The sequence below is a fragment of the Nycticebus coucang genome, chromosome 8, assembly GCF_027406575.1.
Source record: "Nycticebus coucang isolate mNycCou1 chromosome 8, mNycCou1.pri, whole genome shotgun sequence".
NCBI lineage: Eukaryota > Metazoa > Chordata > Mammalia > Primates > Lorisidae > Nycticebus > Nycticebus coucang.
The window spans coordinates 135,578,205-135,598,693 of NC_069787.1; the positions used below are offsets into that span (position 1 = coordinate 135,578,205).

The 20,489-nt window shown below is 48.1% G+C and overlaps 1 protein-coding gene and 1 long non-coding RNA gene across 2 annotated transcripts; one reads left to right on the plus strand and one right to left on the minus strand.

Moving 5' to 3' along the window:
* The first annotated feature begins 4,230 nt into the window (after positions 1-4,230).
* Positions 4,231-19,341, plus strand: CLDN11 (claudin 11). The gene is made up of 3 exons (XM_053600117.1): positions 4,231-4,761; positions 8,260-8,424; positions 18,128-19,341. The coding sequence occupies exons 1-3, from the start codon at positions 4,536-4,538 to the stop codon at positions 18,358-18,360; spliced, it is 624 nt and encodes a 207-aa protein (XP_053456092.1). The 5' UTR covers positions 4,231-4,535; the 3' UTR covers positions 18,361-19,341.
* Positions 8,445-18,201, minus strand: LOC128592245 (uncharacterized). The gene is made up of 3 exons (XR_008381815.1): positions 18,068-18,201; positions 17,875-17,958; positions 8,445-8,606 (listed from the first exon to the last, which is right to left on the minus strand). It is a non-coding gene; the product is annotated as an uncharacterized LOC128592245 (long non-coding RNA).
* Positions 19,342-20,489: the final 1,148 nt, after the last annotated feature.

Below are 20,489 nucleotides of genomic sequence, written 5' to 3' on the forward strand. Positions count from 1 at the left end.
AGGCACCCGCCACAATGCCCAGCTATTGGTATTTTATTTTTTTAAGTCTTGTTTTTGAGACAGGGTCTCTGCCTGCGGCAGTCCTGTCATCACAGCTCAGCAGCCTCGAGCTCTTTAGCCTGTCCCCGGTACACCTGTTTACACTGTGACACTGCTAAAGATGTATGTATGTGGACTTTCGGATTATCAGATATTTAAAATACACCAGAGAATTTAGAAAAGAGATCCCTAAAGGGAAGTCCTAGTGAAAGTACTTGACTTTAAAGGCATAATCTCTCCTAAGTAATTTCGTAGGTGTTCTGTGTTTTTGTGTTTGGTTTCCTAGAGAGCTACGTTTGTATTCAGAATATGAAGAACATTTTCACAGAGAAATGCCCACACCAGGCGAGTCTAAGCTGGAATATGTGAAGCCGAGTTTAGTCACGTTTCTGTACGTGGCACAGAGCATTCTTTACATAGTTTTTTTTTTTTTTTACCAGCAGTGCAGTGATACAAGATAACCACTAGTGGTCGCTGATGGCCCACGCCTTTGGCTCGAGGTTTGCTCTCTGGGCTTTTGAGGCGTGCTTGCAAACGCATTGGGCCTGCAATGTGCGCTTTTGCTCTAACTGAATAGCACTTTAGTTTGAGTGAAGATTTTTAGGTGTAAATAGGGGAAGAATACAAGGCAGGAGGATTGAGACCAGGAGTTTGAGACCAGCCTGGGCAATGTATGGAGAGCAGTTTCTACAAACACTAGCTGAGGGTGGTGGGTTACACCTATAGTTCTAGTTATTTGGGAGGCTGAGGGAGGAAGACAGCCTGAGCCCAGCAGTTTGGGGTTACAGTGAACTGTGATTGTGCCATTGCACTCAGACCTGGCTGACAGAGAGAAATCTGGTATAAAAAATCAACAAATAAATGCATAGTAGAAAAATAGTTAACCAGACCTGTTCCTTTGTCCAGTACACATCTGGGGTTTAGGGCCTTGACTAACCCTCTAAGCCCCCTTTTCAAATGCCTTTGAATAAAAATAAAATAAAGGAACTTGTGCTCAAGGTGTACAACACATGATTCTCCTCACATTCATCATGGTGGGAAGGATATCGGACCGAGGGTCAGGGGACCTGAAATACTGTCTCAGCAGCCCATTCACGGAGCTAGTATACACACTGTGTTAGTGGTGCCTTTGCTGATCTGCTATACACTGTGGGCACGTGAAGAGATGGTGTGGCAGGGTGGCGCCTGTGGCTCAAGGAGTAGGGCGCTGGTCCCATATGCCGGAGGTGGCAGGTTCAAACCCAGCCCTGGCCAAAAACCAGAAAAAGAGATGGTGTGGCAGAGTTTCCATGAGAACCCTCACTGAGAAAGTCTCCAGGGGGTCTGGAGACACAGTTGGTACTGGTCTAGGGTGACTCTCTAATACAAGGGTGCCTGGAGTATCAGTTTATTAAGTTATGCTACATGGGAGGTCAGATCTTAGTAAGAGGGTTGGGAAGTGGCGTCACAGCCAAGGAATGTGGACAGTCTTGGCACAAAGTCTCAGCGAAGACAGCTTGAGGGGCATCCCCACCACACAGGGAGCCTTGCCAGCTCCTCTGCATCTTCAGAGCCCATGGCACAGTCCAGCTCCTGTCCCTGTGAAGGCTCCCTTTCGTCCCGCCCGCCTCTTGGCTCCCAGGTCTCTGCTTCCGTGGCTGGCTGACTTCCTCTGTGTGGACAAGCCCTCACTTCAACTTGTGGCTAATTCATTCACACAGATCACACCGTTGCCGGCCTCCCTAAGGAGGCCTTTTGTACATCTAAGCTGGGATCAATTAGACAGTGAACTTATGAGATAATGGTAATAATAACCTACTTATTTAGATTTCATCTATGACACAGGCAACTCACCCCCTTGAGCCCGTCTATGTGGCCCGGAACAAACACTGACAGTCTCTGACTTCCATGGGTGTCCTGCAGTGCCCGGCACTGCGCTGAGCACTCTGCACAGATGGTCTCACTCAGCCCTCCAGCCCCCGAGGAAGCCTTTGAGGACTAGTCCACTTTGAGGATGAAGAGACCCTGAGAGTCTCATAAAAGGACAAGGTGGAGATGGAATGTGAACCCAGGAGGTTCCACTCCCAGACAGCAACCGTAACTTGGGAGCTCTTCTTACTGTTCAGTGCCTGAGTTCTGAAATCTGGCTTTACAAACACTTCTGTGAGTGTGACCTGCCGGTGATTCAGGCTATGTTGACTCCTGATTGCTTGAATTTTCATGGATAGAGTGTCAAATGTTAATAGAGTTGTAAGTGCAGATTTCATAATTGCTCCTGTAATAAGTCGATGTTGCTTGGGTTTTGAATTTTACGTTGTACTTAGTACAAAAGCTACTATTTTATGTTACAAGAAAACAGCTGAAAATATGCAGTCAATGGACCCTGGTGATGAAATGCCCCCCAAACACAATGGCTCACTCAAAACAGGAACATAGTCCTATGAAATAGTTTCCATAGGTGGCGCCCGTAGCTCAGTGGGTAGGGCACCGGCCACATACACTCAGGCTGGTGGGTTCGAACCTGACCTGGGCCTGCTAAACAACAATGACGACTGCAACAGAAAAATTGCCGGGCATTGTGGCAGGTGCCTGTAGTCCCAGCTACTTGGGAGGCTGAGGCAGGAGAATTGCTTAAGCCCAAGAGTTTGAGGTTGCTGGTAGCTGTGGCTCCAGGGCATTCTACCAAGGGCAACACAGTGAGACTCTGTCTCAAAAATAAAAAAATAGTTTCCATAAATCAAACTCATATGAACATAGGATGAACATTTAAGATTGCAAAAGCATGAGCTCTGGGCAGTCCAGTTATTGTAACAGTAGCTGGGTCTTTGTCCACTTACTTTGTAGCAGACATTCCTTTGAGCTCTGTATGCACATTAACTCACAGGGTCACCAAGAAACCTGTGAGGTAGACACCATGTTTTATCCCAGTTTTTCAAATGAGGATAGGAGGCCAAGAAAGGTGAAGTAACTTGGTCCCACAGCTAATTAGCAGCAGAGCCTGGATTTGAACTTGGGCACCCGGCCCGTGTTCTTTTCTAATCACTGAGCCTCCCAAGTGGTATGTGGCCTCTGTGCTGGACACTCTGGCTTGTATCACTGAACCATTGTTTGTACATTTGACTTTTTCAGATCTCAGGGAAATGTAACTATCTCCTCAAGGTCAGACTGCCCTGACACCTCAGCATTAGGGGTGGCCTTGGGAAAGCTCCGCAGCTGTGATGCACCCCTTAGGTTTTAGAAGGCTGAGCAGGGAGTTTTTGTGCTGACATCCTTCACACTCTTGAATCTCACTATGGGGGAGGCGGCAGGGATCCCAGTCAATGGACAGAGGGATTATGGTAAGATAAACCACGTGTTTCAAAGGGTGCTAAAACTGTGTAATATAAATTCAGCCCAAGGAGGACGTTTCTCCCTGCTAAACAGCTGCAGATAACCCCCAGTGACAGTGACATGACAGCCATCTGAGAAAGCCCCCCCTGTGACCAGGCAAATGTCTCAGTGGGATACGGATTTAACTTATTTACAATGAGCCAATGTCCCATTTCAGAGCCCTCAGAAATGGGACACACGAGCCCTTTGGGAATCTTCAGAGACTGGTAATCACAAGGCCTCTTCCTGACCAGGACGGGTTCCCAGCCGTGGCTGGTGAGGGCGCTGGCCCCGTCCTGCCCCCGTCCAGCGCTTCCCTGCGCCCACTGCCTAACACATGTGTCCAACAGTTGTGCGAATTAAATGAGCCAAAAGCACGTCAGACCATCTGCGTGACACACGGCACAGCTCGGCAGCCGCGAGCTGCTGTTGTCGGCACGGGTCACGGCCAGGTGCCTCTGGGACCTTCCACCTCGGGAAAGCGCCTTTTCCTTCTATCACTGTGGCTGCGGCTCCCGTCCCCGGGAAGTTTCCAGTCCTACCGCCCCGGGCCGCAGGGGAAGAGCGAGAGGCAAGAGCCCAGGAGGGACGGAGCGAAACCGAGACCCGGTCTTGCAGACCCCTTCTCTGCAGCAGAAGAGAAAATCTCTCGCCAAACAGCACCTACCCGGAGTGCGCTCCCCGTGCGCCCTCGGATTCCTGGACCCGGACCAAACTGCCCCGCGCGCACCGGCTGGTCGGGACCTGCGGGCAGCCGGAGCCCCTCCCGGGTCCTCTCCCTCCCCGCCCCCTCGGACCCCGCCCCGCGGTTGGCCGCTGGACCCGGGGCCGTCGCTGATTGGCGCAGCTGTCGGGGGCTGCGTGGTTTAAAGAGGGGGGGGCGGGGAGCTACGCTCCCGGTGCTGTCCGGTCCCGTCCCGTCCTAGCCGCGCGGCTGTCGCTGTCCGGCCGTGCGCCCCAGCCGTCTCCGCTGCCCCGCCGTGCGCCCGCCGCTGTCCCCCCTGTGTCCCACCTGTCTCCACTGTCCTGCCTCCGCTCGTCGCCTACCAGCGGCTTGGGAGCCGGAGAGGTCCCAGGGCAGGCGCTGTCCAGCCTGAGCCGGAGCACAGCTGTGAGCGGCGAGGCGCGGGGACGTCTTGGCGGCCACCATGGTGGCCACGTGCCTGCAGGTGGTGGGCTTCGTCACGAGCTTCGTGGGCTGGATCGGCATCATCGTGACCACGTCCACCAATGACTGGGTGGTGACCTGCGGCTACACCATCCCCACCTGCCGCAAGATGGACGAGCTGGGCTCCAAGGGGCTGTGGGCGGACTGCGTCATGGCCACCGGGCTGTACCACTGCAAGCCGCTGGTGGACATCCTCATCCTGCCGGGTAAGGAACCGACCGTCCGGAGGCCGCTCCTGAACCAGGGTCCTCTGGGCGAGGCGGCGTTGGTGGACACATTTAGGGGGTTTGACGCGCCTGCCCCACCTCGCTGTAGAACTAGGCAGCCCCAACTTACCCTCTGTCGCCACTGTGTTCTTATGTGGAACTTTGGGTAATAGTGGTGACTTGGCCAGTGGTGACACTAGCGAGTGGCCCGGAGCGTTTAATGAACCGAGACTAGACACGCAGTTAGGGACGCGAGCAGAAGTTAACACCCTCCCCCCCGCAGCGCCTCGAGTTCTGTCGGAAACCCGCAGAGCCGAGGAGAAGGAGAAACGCGAACTTCTGAGGGTGTGCACAGCGGTCCTGGGGAGATGGCCGAGCGCCCCGGCCGGGGGAGGGCCCGCCTCGCTCTGCCCATCCTCAGCCGCGCGAGTCCTTCCAAGGGCATCTCCGGGCTGCCCGGGTTAGCAGGTCCCGGGTCGGTCCCGCACGTTCCAGGGCCGCGCTATCTTCCCCGCACCTCCCCGGCACCGCAGGGGTCTGCAGCCCCCGGAGCTGGGGTGGGAGGCAGCCCTAGACCGTGCGGAGACGCAGCACCGCTCACCCTCCCCAGCCACGTCCCAGACCCGAGCGGGGAACAGATGGGCCTTCTTGCCGGCCGCATCTTCACTTGCTGCTCTGGGAAACATTCCAGGCGATAGAAATTAAACCATAAGCCAGTGGGCAACCGGCGAGATTGCAGGAGTCTGTCCTGCCGGAAGGCTGAGGCCCCGCTCTGGCCGCTCTGTCTCCTGGCCTTGTGGGTTGTGCGCATGTAAGGACACGTCTCCATTTCCTTAAGGTGGGGCAGAACCCGCCCCCTCTGAACCTCCTCCCAGGAGAGTCTTCCCCTCACCAGGGACTCCCTGAGTTGACCCCGATTCCCCAGTCCTCGCAGTTGGAGTCAATCCCCGTATTCCAGCTCCCTGCCCCTGTTCTCATTCCCATCAGGGCACATTTCATTGTTTGTGAGTCAAGGTAGGTCTCTACGCCTTCAACCCCTGAGCGCATGGGTGGGGCGCCCTCATCCCCAGGGCGTCCTCACTAGCCTTAAATCCCCCCAGCACATGGATGGGGCGCCCTCGTCCCCACGCGTCTGCTTCTGGGCCCAGCTTTGCCTCTGGCACATAACAAGAGGGCACAGTGCTGCTCACACTTGCCCTAGACCATTTTTTCTTCACTTTGGACTCTCAGAAGGACAGACTTGGGACCCATCCTGGACCCAGGTTTGGTTAATGCTGGGTTGGAAGGCCTGGGTCAGAGGATCTGTGCTCACAGTCTGTGTTATGGGACAAAGTACTCATCTCCTTGAACTCCAGTTGTCTTCTTTTAAAAAATTAAAATCACATTTGGCGCCTGTAGCTCAGCGGCTAGGGCACCTGCCATGTACACTGGGGCTGGTGGGTTCAAACCTGCCTGGGCCTGCTAAACAACAATGACAACTATAACAAAAAAATAGTGGGGCATTGTGGTGGGCGCCTGTGGTCCCAGCTACTTGGGAGGCTGAGGCAAGAGAATCGCTTAAGCCCAAGAGTTGAGGTTGCTGTGAGCTGTGATGCCACCACACTCTACCAAGGACGACATAGGGAGACTCTGTCTCAAAAAGAAAAAAAAATTAAAATCAAACAAACTATCTTTCATAATTATTTGAAGATTAAATAAGAAATGCTAAACTTCTTTGATGTAGAGTATGCTTCATAAGTGGTAGCCACAGTATTTTGTTTAAAGCTGGGCATGGTATTTGTAGAGGCCTTTAGCTGAAGCGTAAAGCTACTCTCTGCTTCCTTGTCCTGGAGTTAAGTTTACCCAGCATTCAGTGCCAAGTGGTTTGTTTTCAGAGAACAAAGACCATCCCTCAGAGGGGAGCACATTTTAAGGAGGGCCTGATCTCCCTACTCCCCCACTCCCTCCTACTGTGGGTGGGGGCGGGACAGTCCTCCTCCATCTTGTAGCTTATGGACATGGCCTTGGTACTGTGGCATGTGGACAGCAGTCTTGGCCACTAGCTGGCCGCCTCCTTTTGTTGACGCTGGCTTTCCTAAGAGCTCCGAGGGCACAGGGCTAGGTCAGGCCGAGCTGCAGACTTCCTGTGGGTCCTCTGGGTTGTGTGTGTGGGGTCTTCAAGTTAGCAAATCCCGGCTCATTGGTCATCTTAAGGAGCTGAGATGGACAGTGGTTGAAGAGGGCCCTTGTGAAGTCTCGGTTCTGGCAAAGGCATACCTTGCTAACAAGCAGAGTTGAGGTTGGGTCTTTGTCAGCAAGTCAGGGTCCTGGTGCATGAGGAAGAAGTTGGGGCTAATTTTTTGGCTTTGCCATGAATTCTGTCTCACCCTGTGAGTTAAAGAGGGAGGGAAATAAATGCGACCTTTTTTTCTTTAAGAGAGGCAGAGTGTTTTAATGAGAAACATTAAATTTGAAAGGGGCACAGTAAATTTCAATTCATGCAATTTTTCTAGTATCATGTCAGATTTATTCTACATAAGTCTTGCAAATCTTGAATCCTATTTCTTCATAAAGTTGTTATGTAGCGTTTTACTTGCTGTGTAAAGTTCAATTAGTTTTGCTGCACTCTTTATTATGCGATATACTGTTCCTTCACTTGGAATTGTTCCCATGATCTGTTGAAGGTACTGTGATAGTCTCATGGGTACCAAGGCAGGTGTCTGCCCTCCAGGAGTCCCAGGGGGTGGAGAGATGCCTTCTAAGCACTGGCATGGCCCTGTGGGTGAGGCAGGGATGGAGCCCAGCGGTCTTACGGGAGGCAGGATCCTCAAGCGGGGGAGGGTTAGCCTAGGTCACGGCCACATATGATTTGTACCCAAGGTGAATTAAAAGCACACGGGTAGAGACAAAATCACCCAGTGCACCTGGAGAGGAAGCTCCTGCACTGACACAGACCAATTACGGCGATGACCATAGCTGACCTTTCTTAGAGTATTTAGTATGGGCACCGTTTTAAGCTCTGCATCAACTAACTGACTTAATCTCTGCTGGAATCCTATGATAGACGTGTAGGTGCTATCATCATTTTTACTCTGTGGATGAGGGAAGTGGGACATAGCCGCTGGGTAGGTTGCCCACAACCACACAGACAGAACGTGTCAACAGCAGACTGGAACCAGCATGCTCATCTCAGGAGACATGGGCAGACTGGAGTTTCCATTTGAATGTTCGCAAGGTGATAAAATAATGTAAATGGACCATTGGCCCTTTCATTTAATGTAAACGGACTGTTGGTCAAGTGGTCTGAAGGAGGGATCCCCATTCGTTCTCTCCAGCCCTGTTTTTTTCCTGCTGAGCTGCTCAGAAGTTGACAGTGAAGGGCAACCTTGGACAGCACGTTTTAGGTCCCAACATGGGGCAAAAGCGAGGAAGGGGATGGTGCTGAGCTCCCACCAGGCAGGGCCTAGGACCCAAGATGACCCCTGGCTTACCCCACCCTGTCTGCTCTCTCCTTCCCAGGCTACGTGCAGGCATGCCGAGCCCTAATGATTGCTGCCTCGGTGCTCGGGCTGCCGGCCATTCTGCTACTGCTGACGGTCCTGCCCTGTATCCGGATGGGCCATGAGCCTGGTGTGGCCAAGTACAGGCGAGCCCAGCTGGCCGGTGTCATGCTCATCCTGCTGGGTAAGACAGCTTTCCGTGTGGCCCCCGCCTGAGTGAACTAATGACTCTCAAATTTCATGGGTGGTGAATGCTTCATTGAGTTCGAGACAATATGAAAGGAGGCTGAGTGAGTCCATGGGGGATAGATCCCACAATCTGTACCCCTGAGATTTCTCAGGCAGTTCACAGAGGGCTCACTGAAGCTAAAAATTAGTTAAAAAAAAAAAAGAAAAATATTTTAATGGTAGGAAGTACCTAAGGGAAAGATCAGAAGGACAGGAGACAGCCCATGGTGACCCCTAGGCTTCACAGTGAATTCCTTTTAGAACACCTGTGCCCAGGTCCCACAGAAATCAACTGAATAAGAATTTTCTGTGGATCAGGCCAGGCAAAGACATTTTTTGAAAGCTCCCCGGCTAATGCCTATGGTGGCTGAGATTGAGACCCTCAGTTAATATATGAAGAAAGAGTAGAGGAAGAGGAGGGGAGAGCAAACTGAAGTGCTGAGGGTGGTCGACCACCAGCTGGGGGTTCCTCCTCGTACCCAGTAAGTGTGCCTTGACACCTGCGTCAGGGCCCGTGGTGGGTGCTGGGGAGCCTGGGGGAATAGGCGGTCTCTGCTCTGAGTGTACCTGGACATCTTGATGGAGCATGGCAGGTGTGCATCTAACAGAGGTACTCTGGCTGTGCAAACACACAGGACAGCACGGAGCTTAGACTGGACGAATTTCCAATGAGTTTGCAGAGCAGAAAAACCCAAAGAGGAGCCCTGTGACATGAAGAGGAGGTGGCCAGGTCATGACTGGAGGAGGGACAGTCCAGGACCAGCAAATGTCATATGCTGGTTACACCCGTACACAAAAGGGCTCAACTTACCAACCTAAGGGGGTCTTTCTAGCTCTATTCTCTCTAGTGATTTTGTTTCTCCCCATTGCTTTTCTCAGATGCTAATTCTATCAGCACATTCTAAAATCTAGTAGAGGATATAAATGATAAGAACAGTGGCTCTTGTTGCAAAGTACATGTATCAGGGAGATGGAGCTGATTTGGATATGGGTGAAATATAAAGTCATATTCTCCAGAGATAAGGAATTCCTATCCCCAAACTGGCACATCAGTTCATGTCCTTGGGGGGGGAGTGGAAGGGGTCTGTGTGGGTTGATGCCGTTTGGTGATGGTCACCTCCCACCTGGAGCGTTCTCCCACACAGAGATGAGGCGAGGGGATGTGAGAGGTAGGGAGCCATTTCTGCAGAGGGATCTGGAAGGGTTTGTGAAGCCATGGAGACTTTTGGGGGGAGGCCCATGTGTGTGTGAACAGAAGTGAAAAGACCACTGTAATTTCCAGAGGAAAACCTGGGTGTGGAAATTTTGATTCCAGCCACAACAAATTGGCGTGACAGTGTCACCCCTGGGACACAGAGCCAGTGTCCTGGGTGATACCTCCCAGTGGTCAGCTCTTTGTATCCAGTTCCCTTTCCAACAGGAAGGCCAAAGCTCCAAAAGTCCACTAGGTTTCACAATCCAGGAGAAACCCTCTCCATCCTAGACACTTGGCTGTTAGTTACCTTCCTCTGGCTCTCACAGACGCCCCCAGAGGCTCTCCTGGGCTCTGCAGACAGCAGAACCCAGAGGATGGCCAGTTGTATTAGACATTCGTCCTTCCATACCAGTGCCACAGTTTCCACAAGAAAGAGAACGTATTAAACAGACACAGCGGAAAATAGGAACACAAAAACAAAGCAAGAAGACAAATTGGTTTTTAAAAAGAAACCCTAAAAATGACTGAATTTTTTAGTTGAATAACCAGGGTTATGAAAAAACCAAACTGGAGCAGGCATGGTGGCTCACGCCTGTAATCCTGACACTTTGGGAGGCCAGGCAGGGGGATTGGAGGAGGGCAGGAGTTTGAGACCAGCCTGGGCAGAACAGTGATACTGTCTCTAGTCAAAGGAAAAACATCCCTATGGTACCGCTACTAGGGAGGCCGAGGAGGGAAGATCACCTGAGTCTGGGAGTTCAAGAGTTTGAGGCTATAGTGACCACGATGGTGACACTCTAGCCTGGCCAAGAGAGACACATGTCTCTAAATACAAGAAGCAACCAGAGGTTCGACATTTCCTAGCTGAATTAGCTTTTGTCTTTTAAGAGTGGGTTGGTGCAGGCAGGCAAAGACGTGGATGGGGAAGCAGGGCTGGGTGGGTGGGGGTGAGGCCCACAGTCCCTGTTTGTCTAGAGCAGGCATTCTCAAACTTTTTAAACAGGGGGCCAATACACTGTCCCTCAGACCATTGGAGGGCCGGACTATAGTTAAAAAAAAAACTATGAACAAATTCCTATGCACACTGCACATATCTTATTTTGAAGTAAAAAACAAAATGGGAACAAATACAATTCACACCGCTTCATGTGGCCCGCAGGCCGCAGTTTGAGGATGCCTGGTCTAGAGTGAAGACCCGGGGGGAACCCGGGCATCCTCCATCTGACCCCCCTTCCCCATCAGGGAGGCCGCACCTTGCTGGATGCTCATGTCTGGGTGGGATGAGGGCCCTCGTGGCCCGTGCTCAGCTTTGCATTTCCATGGGCTGCCTCCTCTTTGCTCCCACCTGGATTTATTGTCTGGAGGTCTCTGCTGGCTTTTGGGCCTGACGCTGTCTTGACTGAAGCGAGCGAGCTCTGGAAATGTGAAGCTCCTTGCCTTATGTGTGGCACCTGTGGTCTCATCCAGGCTCTCCCACCACGGAGCCCTGAGTGCCTGTTCTTCCCGGTTGGCAGGGAGCGGCAGGGACAGAGAGAGACAGTGAGGGCCCCTTTGTGTTTCTCTGGACTGGTTTGTGCCACTGGAGCAGCCAGCATGGGCCCGTGCTGGGTCCCAAGGTCGCGACCAAAGGGGACAAGGCGCTGCTGGGGCTGGGGCCTGGGGACCGGACAGTGTTGCAGCATGTCTTGGCATGGAAAGTGTGAACACTATTCATTAACCTCAGTTTTTCCTGATTCTGAAAATCTATCATTATTTTTGTGAAAGCTTAAAAAAGTTGTCTGTTGCCTAACTCCCATATCTTCTCGTGGTCTAGGGTGAACTGGGGGTTTGGCTCCTGCCAGGAGAAGAGTGGGAGTCTGCTGCTCAGGTCTGGTGGGTCTGAGGCTCAGCAGCTCTGTGGCTTTTCAAGGGTCCTGCTAAAGCAGGAGGTGCCTGTGCCCTGAGTTGTTCTGTCTTATCAGTTGGAGTCAGACCCAGTTGTTGTGATCTGGACTCGACTGCTTTGTAGCTGTGTGGCCTGGGGCAGCTCCTGGACATCTCTGACCCTATCTACAAATGGGAAGGTGGAGGCTGCTTGTCAGGGGAGACCACTGAGCCCACGTACGAAGGTACTCAGCACAGCATCTGGCACAGAGTAAGTGCTCAGTCAGTGGTTGCTATTATTAGTACTGTCCTTGGTTAGAGGAAACGAGGCCTGACCCCGAGGGCAGTGGACATTCCTCTAACCACATCTGACGTCTGCAGGTCATCCTCACAGGTGGAGCTGGTGAGCAAAGACAATAATCTTTTGGGGGGAATACCACCTTTTATCCTGTCTTAATGGAAACATCTCTCTTGTTTACTTTATAGGAACCAGAGTGTGGGGATTGGTAGTTTTTGCTTATTTCAATATGAAAGGCCAGTGTTAGGCTACCCTTGGAGAACCCGGAATTGTAGTTTTGCTTCAGTCCGAGTCTCACCTTGCTACCAGTGAGAAGATGCCCTGCCTGGGTGTTTTTAGGGGTGTGGTAGTGCATGGAAGGAAAGGATATGCACTTCCTCAGTGGAACCCTTTCATCTTTTCTTCTTTCTTTTACAAAGTCTGGAACTATATTTGTGGTAGAAAGAGTCATTTTAACTTGGAGCTTTCAGGTTAATAGTGAAATTGCAGAAAGGGCAGGTCATATTGGGCTTATCATGCACACAGAATCAGATGTCCCACAGACTCACAGGCCTCCCCGAAGAATACCTGCAGTCCCAGGGCTTTAAGAGAACGGTTAGAAAAATCTTCCTCTGTACTCATTAGCTTTTTGCAAAGAAGTCTTTAATCTAAATAAAACTGCATATGGGCAGTGGAAAGGGTGTGGTATGTTAGTGTGATTGCGGCTACAAAGTCCATGACATTGGAGGCCCTGAATGCTTCCTGAGTTCCTCCTGTCTCTAAATTCCATGATTAAAACAATTAACAGATAACCACGAGGCTGCCCTTTTAAAAAGCCTACAGGGAAAAAAGATGCATGGAACAGAAATAAAGGAAAAAAAATGCTGAACTTAGGCCAGGAAAAAAACGCACTCAGATATTCCATGGATTTGATGACTACATCCATGTTTTCTTTTCTTTTCTTTTTTTTTTTTGAGACAGAGTCTCACTATATTGCCCTTGGTAGAGTGCTGTGTCACAGGTCACAGCAACCTAAAACTCTTGGGCTCAAGCGATTCTCTTGCCTCAGCCTCCCAAGTAGTTGGGACTATAGGCGCCTGCCACAATGCCCAGCTATTTTTTTGTTGTAATTGTCATTATTTTTTGGCAGGCCTGGGCTGGGCTCGAACCCACCAGCCTTGGTGTATGTGGTTGGCGCCCTACTCATCAAGCTATTGCCCAGCCATATATCCATGTTTTCTTAAGTCAACATTTTAGAAAATGAGGAATTAAAAAAAAAGAAAAAGTAAATTTTTTTTTAGCTTCAAATGATAGAAAACAGCAAATAAACATGTCCAACAATTCGTTGGAAATCTTATTACCTGTTGCCTTAACCAGCTTCCTTGTGGAAAGCTAAGGTTAATTGAGACTTAGTTTTTTTTTTTCTTTTTGTAGAGACAGAGTCTTACTTTATGGCCCTCGGTAGAGTGCTGTGGCCTCACACAGCTCACAGCAACTTCCAACTCATGGGCTTAAGCAATTCTCTTGCCTCAGCCTCCCAAGTAGCTGGGACTACAGGCGCCCGCCACAATGCCCGGCTATTTTTTGGTTGCAGTTTGGCCGGGTCCGGGTCTGAACCCGCCACCCTCGGTATATGGGGCCGGTGCCCTACCGACTGAGCCACAGGCGCTGCCCTGAGACTTAGTTTTTATGTTACAACAGTATTGATTGCAGAAGGCAGTGTTCAATGTATTGTAGAATGTTGGATGAAGGAAGTCTTTAAAAACGTTTTAATTGTGGGAAATTTCAAACTTACACAAAATTAAGCAGAATTGTATGATACCCTCCCACCTCCAACCAAACTCCTTCTCTGCAATGAGCGTTGCAGGGATTGTCTGTTTTGTCTTTCCCTGTCTCCATTTCTTCCAGTCTCTGGATTGTTCTGAAGCAAATCTCAATTTTGCTCTGTGCTAGAAATGATGCTTTTAAAAGTCCTTTCAGTGGAAAATGACAAAGCTGAAAAAGAGAGGTGGTCACTGGAGAAAGAAGAAACGTGGGTGTCTGGTGATGATCTGGCCTTTGGTTTTTATCTGTCTCTTTCTCTGTAGTTACCTCCAAAGTCAAACACACCTATATCAATTTTAACTTCCTCACACTTATTTAACTCCTTATATTACTATATGTCATTTAATCTCTAAGGAGATTAAAAAGCACACCATTACATTACTCTAAAATTGCATTTTGGGCCAGGTGCAGTGGTTCACACCTATAATCCAAGCACTTTGGGAGGCCAAGGCAGGAGGATCACTTGAGCTCAGGAGTTCAAGACTACTAGCTTGGGCAACATAGTGGGCAACTACTGTTTCTAAAAAAAAAAAAAAATAGCCAGGTGTGGTGGTGCATGCCCATGGTCCCAGCTATTCAAGAGGCTGAGGTGGGAGGATCACTTGAGCCCAGGAGTTAAAGGCCGCAGTGAGCTATGATCACACCACTGCACTGTAGCCTGGGCAACAGAGCTAGACCCGTTTAAAAAAAATAAATAAATAAATAAAATAAAATTGCCTTCCCAAACATTTTCTGTGTTTGGTCACATCAAGATCATTGTTAACTTTTATCAAGGGTGTATCTTACCAATTAAAGAACACGTTGTATTAAATTACTTGACATTGGTCTCAACAGAGACAATCAGTTTAATTCTTTGAAGAGCAAGAATTACAAGATGAACGAGTCCGGTGAATCTGTGTCTCCTTGGTGAATTTTACTTCTCCCTTTCCCCTTTCTCTTCCTCCTTCTCCTCCTTTTTACCTAAGAATATCCCCAACTTTTACTTTCTATTTCCCAATGATAAATGGTAGATCTTCCCCCCTCCCTTGTGCAGTTAACTACCACATTTTCTGAAACCAGGAGGAGAAAGAGATTAAAAAATCTGAGTTCTAAAATTATGCTGCCCTGTTTTCAGAAACTTAATTTAAAAATAAATTCTGATGATGTACATTCAGCTTTTCACTCACTTTCTCCTCTAAACAAGAAAACAACCCCCAATTCCCCTTATATCTTTTTAATTTTCTTTACCTTAAGGTAACTGATTTTTCAGAAAAACATTTTATCTATTTTTTCCCAAATAACTAAGATAACCATTCAAAACTCTTTTTTGGTTGGGGGGAGGACCTGCAAATGAAAATAAATCTAGCAGCTTTCTGTCTCTAAGAAAGCAAAAAATGTTTGCCAGTTCTATTATTGCTTCACAATTTTTAAGTTAAGTAATGATTTGACTTGCATTTTTAACTTTATTGGTCAAAACATATCCCTTTCTTCCTCCAAACCACTGCTGAACTTGAGTAAATTCTCCTTTTTTGGTTTCTAAACATTTTTTGTTTTGAGTTCAATCAAGGGTCACTGTCCAGTGAGCCTCTCATTTCCTCTCGTGCTGTGTTACAGGCTGTCATTTTTCAGTGGTTTTGATGTGGTTCATTTCTGAGAGCCACAGGAATTCCACCCAGGGATCGTTTGTGTACAGGGGAAGTAAGGAGCCTCCTGGTGCTCATTTGGCTGGTTCTGCATGAATTAAAAAGAAGGAAATCTCTAATAAGGTCAGTGATGAGCTTGTGACTTTCGATGTGTTCAAGTCCCAATAAGATTTTATAATTTTGGAAGTCAGCTTTTTTTTTATTTTTTAATTTTTTTTTTTTGATATAGAGTCTTACTCAGTTGCCCTGGGGTAGAGTGCCACGATGTCTTAGCTCCCAGCAACCTCAAACTCTTGGGCTCAAGAGATCTTCTTGCCTCAGCCTCCTGAGTAGCTGGGACTACACGTGACCGCCACAATGCATGGCTTTTTTTTTTCTCTTTTTAGGAGAGATGGTCTCACTCTTGCTCAGGCTGGTCTCAAACTCATGAGTTCAAGCAATCCACCCGCCTTGGCCTCCCAGAGTGCTGGGGTTCCGGGTGTGAGCCACGGCGCCAGACCTGGAAGTCGGCTTTAGTGTATATGAAGGGGAAAATTGAATTGAAATGAGACTTCCTCTTATCCATCCACCCATTCTCTCATCTAGCTGTAGCAGATTCATTAGATAAATGTTTAGACATTTTTCTGCTTTTTTCCCCTTTTTCTAATTAATCTTAGAATAAAATATAACAAAATCCTTAAAACATTCAAAACCAATCTTGATGGTAACTTTTGGGATATTGAGCCTTAGTCTTTCCCTATGTGGAGATAGCTTTGTTTTATTATTTGCTGAGGAAAAAGGGAATAATTAAATGAATTTAGAGGCAGTTCCTTGTCTTATTCTAAAAAATCTAAACCAAATCTGAAAGTTATGTTAGATTTGTTTAGATGTAGGGAAATGCTTTCGTGTGTATATGTGTTAATACAATGTAATTGAAAATATAAAACAATTTGAACCATGAGCTGTTTTGAAACCAGTTAATTGTTTTTAGGAAAAATTGGTGGGATTGAGCCACATCCGTTGTTTGGCAGTTAAACATCTTTTCCTACAGAATTCAGCTTCTCACTCTCTTCCTTTTTCCTCTAAACAAGCCTGGGCTTAGAAGCCCTTGCTAGGGTGCTATCTTTACCCATAGGAGAACAGATGCCCTCTTTTGGGTTGTAGGGGTGTGTAGCCAGAGTGTGTCTTGCTTTGGGGAATCTTTAGCAATTCTCTCTTTGCTGAAACACTCTAAGGAGAGGATGTCTGTCCTGACAGGGAGGTCTGCCTTTCTTTGCCCCTTGCTGAAAGATGATTCTCCCAATTGCCAGAAGAAAAGAAAGACAGAGACTTTCCCCTATATCTGAGGTCTTCAAAGCCAGGGCTGAAAAGGGAGGACTCACATAAATACTGGTCTTCTCGAACATTCTATTCACAGAGGGAAAATACATCTTTCTTGGCATCTCATATGAAAATATTACAGAAGCTGGTATGCTTGTGCGGACTTAAGAAAAAGAATCCATTAGCACATGGATAGATTTTAGCTTCTTAGATAATCTCTACACAATTAGTGGAGTGAATCTGGGCTGTTAGAAAGCCAGCCTGGGCAATTCAAATCCCCCCAATCCACTCTCCTCCTTCTGACTGCCACTTGGGACCTGCTCATTGTTCAGGATAGGCCCACATCTATTTATATGTGTTAATACCCAGTTGTGGGGGTGGGCTTAGTCTGGTGTCATCAAAAAACTATGTTACAAGCTACACAAATGCAATGAAATAGTTTAAAATGTCTTTCAAAATGGGCAAGGCAAAACTGTTTTTCAGTTTAGAACTAATGTACAAGGCTGTTAGATTTGAGTTCTTGTGTTAAAGACAAAAATATTTCTTCCCTGTGGGTACAGACAGCAAGCTAGAAAGTCACTCAGCTGGAGTAGAAATCAGGAAAAAGTTGCTGCGTTGAAAGTCACAAGGGAACCCCTAGCATCAAACAGCAGGTGGGCAGTGCAAGGCCTTGTTTTGAATTTGTTGATGGCTTTTATGGTTAACAATTGGAAACTTCATTATTTTTATTATTACTTTCATGTCTGCCAACCTGAACTTACAGGAAGTTATGGAGTCTCTCTGTCTGAGGCTGTGCTGCCCACTGCAGGGGGCAGGAAGCCATTCACATGCAAATGCAGACTCCATCCTTCACCTCTGTAGCCCCAGGACCATGCCCAACGGCCCCTGACTACTCTGACTGGCCATGCTGGTCTAAGGTTTAAAGATCTTTTTTAAGTCTTTATATGCTGCTGGTTGCCCTTGTTTTGTTACTTTGCTTATAAAGAGTTGAAGAACTAAATGATATAAAAGCTATTTCTTACCGTACTCTGTAAAATCTAAAACAGAACTGAAGGTTAGACTGATGGGTACAAGGCTGTAAATAAAGTTCTATTTTGACCTCTCACACCAATGTCATCAACATACCCACCCCTGAACCGGTGAATTCCTTCCCCAGTGGGATTCTGGGGGTGTGAAAAGCCTGATGCAAACTCAGACCCTAGTCTGCCCCTGTCTAGTCACGCCAGCAGGAGAAATGTCAGTTTCTCCAGGTCTTTGTCGTGTGAATTGACCACGCTGCAAACATAAAGAGTATAAAGTTGAGGCAGGCACCGTCCTGCTCCTCACCTGTGAGTTGCTCAGGTCACCCAGTCATTCAGTCAGGGCACGTTAAACACACAGACAGGGCACTCGGCTGCCAGGAGCTCAGAGCTGCAAACGAGAAGAGTAAAGAGAATTGCAATAGAACTAGGTAAGTACATCTGTGGAGTTACGACATAGTAGTAAAAGCAAATACCTGTGTTGGACTGAAGTCACTTACCGAGCGGCCGCCGCCCGGGGGCGCGCGGGGCCGCGCGGTCACCTGCTCTTGTCTCCGCAGCTCTCTGCGCCATCGTGGCCACCATCTGGTTCCCCGTGTGCGCGCACCGCGAGACCACCATCGTCAGCTTCGGCTATTCGCTGTACGCGGGCTGGATCGGCGCCGTGCTGTGCCTGGTGGGCGGCTGCGTCATCGTCTGCTGCGCGGGAGACGCCCAGGCGTTCGGGGAGAACCGCTTCTACTATTCTTCGGGCTCCAGCTCCCCGACTCACGCCAAGAGCGCGCACGTGTGAGAGGCGCGAGCTGGGGGGCGCTGCAGGTGCCGGGGCTGAGCCGCAGCCCCCCGCGGCGGGGTGCTCCGCTGCTCCGCTGCTCCGCTGCTCCGCTGCCGGGCTCCGAAGCCAAAGGTCCAGAAAAGCGTCCTGGCCGGCGTGTGTAGTCGCAGCCCCTCCCCCGTCTCTAGCTCCATAAAGCCTCACTTGCTTCTTATGGCGTTGCCCACTATTAGCTTTTTTTCTGGGCATTTCTTTGTTGTTTATTAAAAATACATGTTTATATATTTTGTTTCTCTCTGAATCTTGATGCCTTGCAAACATTGCTGAGTCGGGTGGGGGTGGGGCAGAGAAATAAAGACACTTTTCATGGAGGACAGCGAGCCTCCATCTCCCCCTCTGCAGTTCCAAGGTCATTTACTTACAAGAGATAGAAGAACCCAGAATTGGGGACACATGGTGTGGGGACGGGGGAGGAATCGTGGAACTTTCTCTCCAAGGGAAAGTTTCCCTTTTTGAAGTTGAGGGCAAAGGGTGGGGATTTTTTTTAGTTTGTGATTTTACATTTACCTGTACATACTTTTTCAAGATTGATCGTTTTTATAACCATGGTTTTCCTGAAATTCTCGATTCGTCAGTATGAAGGAAATGAACCAAGCAGACCCCAATTATGCCATAAATAACAGTGCAAGTGAGTATAACTCTAACAGACATTCCTCAGAACACTTCTGATTTTAAGATCTGTATGATACACTTTTTAATCCTACGTTTTCCTGTGCTTCAATTTACATTTTTAAAGCTTTCCCCCTTTCTCTCTCTATTTTCCTTCTGATATCCATCTGGAGGTGATGTTGTTTAACGTTAATTGTACTGTTGAATTTGGCTTTACGGGTGTAAACTGATGATGTATCAGTATCTGAGACCCCAAACTCTCCAAACACTATGGTGCATTTTGTTCTTTAAGTGGAATTTGTGCAATAAAATAACAGACTGTCTGCAAAACTGGCCTCAACCTTCTGTTGTATCCAGAGTTATCATTAGTGATTAAAAAAAAATCTCATTCATCTCTCCTGGTAATTTATGGAGAACCTGATCAAGAACTCATCATCCCGCATTGTCCTGAATAATTGAAAAGTTATATTTTATTTATGGCATCACAGTGATAATGTGTGGTCATAAAATATAACCTAGACTCTCTGGTTTCCTGTGGAGTGACTGTGGCTTCATTAATTCAGAGACCAATGGACAGCAATCTGAACCCAAGTTCTAAGAATATGCGGTTAAAGTCTTTTATCTACTTTGAACATTTAATAAAGGAATTGGGTAGATATAAAGGTAGAATTAAACATTTAATGGTATCTTTAAGTAATAATAACAGATTTTGTTCAGACATATACATGTAGAAGTTTGGAAATTTTGACATGAGCTGATTTTTATTTATTTTCTATTTCAAAAACTCGTCAAGTTACGGGAAGGGCAGGGCAAGATGGCTCACACCTCTAATCCCAGCACTGGGATTCCTGGGAGGCTGAGGCAGAAGGACCCTGTCTCTACTAAAAATGGAAAAACTAGCCAGGCATGGTAGCTACTTGGGAGGCTGAGGCAGGAGGATCACTTGAGCCTAAGAGTTTGAAGTTGCTGTGAGTTATGACGCTGCCACTGCACTCCAGCCTGGGAGATGGAGTGAGACTTGTCTGTTTGTCTCTCCCTCTCTCACACATACACACACATTAGTGGGTTTGGTCTAAGAAAACAGATTACAATCCATTTTGGCAGACTTTTCCTAAATGCAATGCTAATTTCATTAGCTGATGGTATAATAATTGGTAAACATTTCCTTTCTGGAAATACCCATTTGGGCTGGTCATTTTGCAGAAATGTTGAGTACATTAGATTATAACCTGGTGGAAACTGTTTCTAAATTACTTATACAGAAAAGACTATATTAACTAAAATATTTGCTAAGCTATAATATAGTTTTCCTAGCGATATAAGTCATGTGGCTACATTGCAGGACCTTCCTCCGTCATTAACTTGTCAGGGCATAATGATGGTGAACGCTGGGAGGAGAGGACAAGGGTGGCTTGCAGTCCTTACGTGTGTTTTCTCACAACCTCAGCTTAACCTAGAAGCACCTTCAGGAAGTTCTC

Excerpts from the sequence above, each read along its gene's own strand:
- CLDN11 (XM_053600117.1), top strand. The coding sequence starts at position 4,536 with ATGGTGGCCACGTGCCTGCAGGTGGTGGGCTTCGTCACGAGCTTCGTG. Across the intron at positions 4,762-8,259 it reads GGACATCCTCATCCTGCCGG|GCTACGTGCAGGCATGCCGA; the intron begins GTAAGGAACCGA and ends TCTCCTTCCCAG. Across the intron at positions 8,425-18,127 it reads TGTCATGCTCATCCTGCTGG|CTCTCTGCGCCATCGTGGCC; the intron begins GTAAGACAGCTT and ends TTGTCTCCGCAG.